At 39.9% G+C, this 6,002-nt stretch overlaps 1 protein-coding gene across 1 annotated transcript in view; it reads right to left on the reverse strand.

Moving 5' to 3' along the window:
- Window positions 1-2,306: 2,306 nt before the first annotated feature.
- The window catches only part of LOC120561073 (small integral membrane protein 28-like), a 5,033-nt gene continuing 1,337 nt past the window's right edge, over window positions 2,307-6,002 (reverse strand). Inside the window, exon 2 of the mRNA XM_039804037.1 lies at window positions 2,307-2,752. Within this exon, the coding sequence (XP_039659971.1) occupies window positions 2,330-2,752 (423 nt within the window). The 3' untranslated portion in view covers window positions 2,307-2,329. The remainder of the gene's footprint in view (window positions 2,753-6,002) is intronic.

A 6,002-nucleotide genomic window follows, 5' to 3' on the forward strand; every position in this document is an offset into this window, starting at 1 on the left:
CATCATAACATAAATAAAGTCAAGCATGTTGCACTTGTTGTTGTGTTTTTGTATCTATGACCTAAAAATAAAATCTAAAGTAAAGTAAAGTATTGTGGGAAAAGGTGTCCCAATGTGGACAGATGAAGGAATTTCCTCCAAAATGTGCACATTGATAATGATGATTGAATTACTATTAACTATACTTTTAAATTAAAGAAATGACTACTTACTTACTATTACTTGCTATACATGTAAAGAAGACTCACAAGATGTAAGGTACAGGAATGGAAATGAACAGGAAGGGGAGGGGGCTGAACATTTCATTTTCCTAAAAATAATTAAATAAAAAAAGGATACTGTCCAGCGTTATTTATATTTTCTTTGGATCTTCTCCTCCTGCAACACTCTCCCCTCCATATTTCAAAACTATTTCATTTATGACAAACGTGACATTGAAGAAAGAAAACAGCCACTATCTTATTTTTAATTGAGAGCTGTTGAACTGTTATTACAGCCACGAAATGAGAACAGGCTGCTGATTTTGGTGACACCAAAAACAACTATACAGAGCATTAAATCTGGGATTACAACAAGTTAAAGACCGTGCTCTCCCAAAGACGCCAGACTACCTCCCTTTGGCATAAGATTTTCTCTTTTTGTATAAGTTGTCATGCTGCTCATTTATGCTCATGGTTTATTTTTTATCCCAAAAACCTAGCAAACAACATTAATTTGCATTAATTTCACAGGTTCACGAATAATTTAATGGCAACATAATGTAGCCTAAGTCAAATGTCCTGCTAATCACCATAAAATATATAACTTCCAAAAACTATATAGTATGTTGGAGCCATAATGTAACTTAGACATTTTTTGTTTTGTTTATTAGCACGTTGGTGACATAAATATAAATGCAGTTTTGTGTTTGATCACTGGGTGGAGCATTGTCACCGGAAATGCAAAAAGGTTATCAACAGCCAGGTGCGTTTTGCACAGCTTTTCACTGTGTCAGTGTTGCATGTCAGCATAGACGGATTACGGCATGGGCAAAGTGGGCACGTACCCAGGGCCCTGACGCCCCCTAACGATCTGATGAAATTAAGTTTTACTATCATTGTGCGACGCCAACAATATATTCACAGTACAAGGGGTATTGTTTGATTTGTATTAAACTGGAAAGCAGAATGAAACTTACCTAAAATGAAATGGACTATATCTGTGCTACAGTGAGCATGCACTCATTGAATAAACTGGTCACCACACTCAAAGTTATTTACCGTTTCTGACATTGGTTTATTGGCAGCCCCAAACACGCACCCGAGCAAGTTCTCCCTTTCTCGCAAAGCATTGGCCTAATGTAGGTCTGGTTAAAAGACTCTACATAGTGTACATATGGGAGCGTGCCTATGTTCCCACATTTATACGATTTTTTTCAAAATTAGGCCCTATGTTCCTAAATTTATCCCCCTTTCTCCCAATTTGGTAGCCAATTACACCCAACCTATTATCCAGTAGCAATGGACTACAGATGGAATGTAACCCTAATTTTAAGAAAAATCTTAGAAATGTGGGAACATAGGGCCTAATTTTCAGCTGAAAAAAAAAATTCTTAGAAATGTGGGAACGTAGGGCTGTGGGAGCATTGGGCTATGGGAACATAGGGCTGACACCGTACATACAGTTTAAAGACTTTTACAGTAAACTGTGTTTGCTGAGATATGTTGTTGTTGTTGTTTGGACTTCTCACCACCAGAGGTCATACTTTTACTCTGTTACTATGTTTCTCATCATCAGACAGGTCTTCATTGTGTTGCATTTTGACAGACAATCAGTCGGTCGGTTTCCCACTTTGGTCCGGGCTGAAACATCTCACCAACACTTACGGCAGGTTTGGATCCTTGAGGGCCACCAACATCTTGACTATGTTGGTTTTCAGTGAAATATCTTGACAACAGTTTAATGGTTTGGAATGAAATTTGGTACAGATACTCATGGTGCCCAAAGACATAGCCTACTGACTGTAGTAATCATCTGACCTTTCTTTTGTAGCACCACCAGCAGGTCAAAGTTGTCACTTGTCCTGTAAAATATCTCAACATCTAATTGATGGATTGGCACTTTTGGACCTTATCAGAACCTTTTTTATATAAAACAGCCACCAGTTGCTGATAGAAACACTGACCTTCAACCAGACAGTAAATGTAACATAAAAACCCAAACTACGAGCTAACGGAGGCTAAAAAGCTCTGTACAGCTGCAGAGTTCAGTAATATTTACATACAGTAAGTACACAGACAACAACGTTATTAAAAACACAACAAATATTGGAGTTATAATGTCTTTTTAATCACACATATTGGCGGCTGGCTTTGAGCTCTGGACACAGCTTGGCCTCCAGGTCTTCTATCTTTATCAACTCCACGTCTCTGGAGCCGGAGAGGCTGGCGGCCCGGCTAATCTTGGTGAGCGTTTCCTCGTAGGGCGGAGGCAGGTAGACCATGACGTAGACCCCGTCCGACCCATCGGAGCTGGTGCTGGTGTGGCGCTCCGCGTTCCTGGTCAGGGACGAGAGGATCTCGGCGCTCCCCTCTTCGTCCTGCAGGGCCAGAGCGATGATGTTGGCCAGGGTCAGTTTGCTGCGGGAACACCGGCGGTAAACCAAACCGACCAGGAGAACCAGCAGGAGGACGGAGACGACCGGGACGACGACGTAGAGCATCAGCTCCGTCTTTCTATCCTCTCCCAGCTCCAACTCATCCCAGCTGTTGCCCTGGAGATCAACAATGAAGAGTTGAGTTAACCCTTGTGTTGTCCTTCCTGAAATTGAAAATGTAAACTTTTTTTTGACACTTTTGTCACTTTTTTCAATGTTTTTGCAGCATTTTTCAACATTCAACTACCACCAGTAACTAACAGCAACTTATTACCACTATTTTTACACTCATTTCTAAAATTTATAGTCAATAAACCTCATTTAGTCTTCATGAAATGATATCTAATTTTTGGGTTAAAGCAGAAAGTATGAATTATTTTGACCAAGATTAAGATCAGAGGATGATGTTGGATAATAACAGACTGTCAGAATAATGCTATAAACTTAAATAAAACACCCAAAAGTCAATGATCGTTTCATGGAACCATCCACATTACTTTTGGGGCTATTTGCTTGAAAGAAACCCAAAATTCTAGGCACTTAGAAACTTTGAAAACGGGTCAAATTTGACCCAAAGACTAGTCTAGCTTTTCAATTCAATTTCAATTGTATTTGTAGACTCAAATCATAACAGACGTTATCTCAGGACACTTTACACATAGAGGAGGTCTAGACCAGATGTACAGGGGCCTAAAAGTTCCAGGTTCTTTGAAGTACAATATAAAGTAGGTTGTGCATCATTTAATTATGTTTTGGCTCAGTTTTCTAGAAATCTAGTTCCAGGCACTTTATTATTTTAGTTTATCTTGTGCTCCTGTGGTGCTTTTCCTAAATAAAGTTAATCAAATTGCTACACACTTAAAACGATCAGAATTACAGAGAACCTGGGGCCAGGTTGTATTCATCTTGGTCTCATAATACAACACAGCTGCTGTCTAATCTAAAGTGGACTGTAAGTGGGGACCAACAGTCTATCGTTGCCCAGGGCCACCCAAAAGGTTTATCGGGCTGTGTGTATTTGTAAAATGTACATTTCCAGGATAAAGCCTGACATCCGGCACGTGATATCAGGCTTTGCCCCTCACCTTTCATCTCTCTGTGTGCTGCGGTTCTCAAACTCCTTTCGCTTTGGGAAACAACAAACTTCGAGCTAGCAAGCTACACGCGTAAAATGGATTTAAAGAACATTTGGATCGTGCAACAAGGCAGGCCTGCTTGGTTCTTACAGGGAATGATTGTAAAAAATGTCAAAGAATATGTTTACGGCGTTTCCCCTCTAACTGGGACATTTTGGGAGCGATTGGTGGGATTGCTGTGGACGAAGTACACAGGGTGATACACTGGTAAGAGCTAATGAGGTCTTACCATGTATCAGCTAATTTAAATAACTCATGTTGCTGTATTGTGTCAACAGTCCACTTCATTTATTTAGTATGTGGCGGGTTTTGTTTGCGGGGTGCAAATGTTCCAGCAAAACAAGTTCCTTCCCAAGAATATTTTGCAGAGACACCCAAGACAATTGTGATTGGTTTAAAGAAATGCAAATAACCCAGAGCGCTATTTTCTCCTATCCCAGAATGCATCTGTGGTGTAGTCAGACCACAGTAGAGCTGTAATCGGGCCTTAAAAGTTCGGCCCGACACGGCCCGAGCCCGACAGAATTCGGCTCGAGCCCGACAAGTACATTTTGATTGACAGCTTTTTAAAAGCCCGAACCCGTTTACAGCCCGACATTATTCAAATGTGCGCACGCACACACAGCTCTTTTGCCTTTTGTAAAGAATGAGTCATTTATACATTGTTTAACATAATTTATTCATGACTAACGTAGGCTGTAGGCCACTTGGAAGTTGGAACAAATAAATAAAATAAGTCCTCCAGAGGCCAGCCTCCGTTTCATCTCCTCAGTATCCATTTTCACACTAATTGAAACGCATCACCTGACCACTCATTTACCATGGCAACCAGGAGCGCAAGACTGAACCCGGCCCGAGCCCGTGTAAAATGATAGAAATTAAGACCGAATCCGTCAGGTCCCGTTGGGTTCGGTTGGGTTCAATCGAGTTCGGGCAAAGATCTTCAGCTGTAGCTCACAGCACTGTGGAGATAAAGCTGGCAATAAGAGACTACTGCATCTCAAGATCTTTAACGAGAAAATAAAGATGCAGGTTGTAGAAGCAAAGCCTTTTCCTTCAGTTAAAGAGTAATTTCAACCATTTCCAAGATTGTTAACTATCACACATCTGGCTGCGAAAGGCTCAACACCACTATGGAGTCATTATTTCTCTGCAGTGAATTCTTTTTAGCATCCGTCAAGAGTGGCACCGGTCGTTCTAATCAACTTTTGAACTGACATAGGAAATGCAAAGCTTAATAAGTTTTTCTCCTATTTATTTTTGCAGACTGTGACGATTTCACTTCATCACTCAATCGAGATTTAACCGTTATAACAACGTTTAGTCTTTGGTTTCCAGTGTAACAAATGTGTTTACAGATTCAAAGTGATCCTTTATCCTTCCAGCTGTGAGAGAACAACATGTGGCTCAGAGTGTCCCAAATTCCCCCTGTCTCAGTTTTTCTAGCAATTAGTTAATGCTGCCTGGATGATCCGGCACCCTGCAGACCCTGGTCCTCTACAGTTTTAAATCTCAATCTGTCGGAGTGTGACTCAGCTGCCCTCGGTTAAAAAACTGTTGCTGTCCTGAAAGTCTGAGACTTAACCCTCCTGTTGTCCTCGGGTCAAATTTGACCCGTTTTCTAAGTTTCTACATCAGAAAATGCGGGTTTCTTTCAAGCAAATTGCCTAAAAATGTAACATTGAGTTGTTCCATACAACGTTCTTCTCAAGGAAAAATAAGGATCAGATCTCTTATAGAATTTGGGGTTTTTATTAAATGTTACAGCATTTGAAAAACTACGGAATGGTTTCTAAACAGTATCCTGACTTAACTTTAACAGTCTGTGATTATCCACTCAATCGTAACTACTTGTCGAAATAATTCAAAAAAAAATTTTTACTCAAAAATTAGGTATAATTTCATATAAATGAGGTTTATTGACCATGAATAAAAAATAAAAAAAATTGTACAACTAATGGGAATAAGTTGATAGGTGAAAAAAGGGCAGAAAAAAGCCACAAAAAAAGCTTCAAAAACCTCAGAAAAAGGGTTAACCCAGGAGGACAACAAGTTGCATGGTGGACAGGAAGACAACACAAAGGGTTAAAATGAGGCTTAAAGGACTCTAAAGTGAAAAAAGAAACATAAAGAGAAAACAAAATAAAAGGAAAGTCTCCTGCATCGCCTTTTTTTGGTTCTCCATTAAAATGTTGTGAAAAATCATATTTTTTGGTCCATTACGAAAAAGA

The sequence above is a fragment of the Perca fluviatilis genome, chromosome 1 (assembly GCF_010015445.1).
Source record: "Perca fluviatilis chromosome 1, GENO_Pfluv_1.0, whole genome shotgun sequence".
Classification (NCBI taxonomy): Eukaryota; Metazoa; Chordata; class Actinopteri; order Perciformes; family Percidae; genus Perca; species Perca fluviatilis.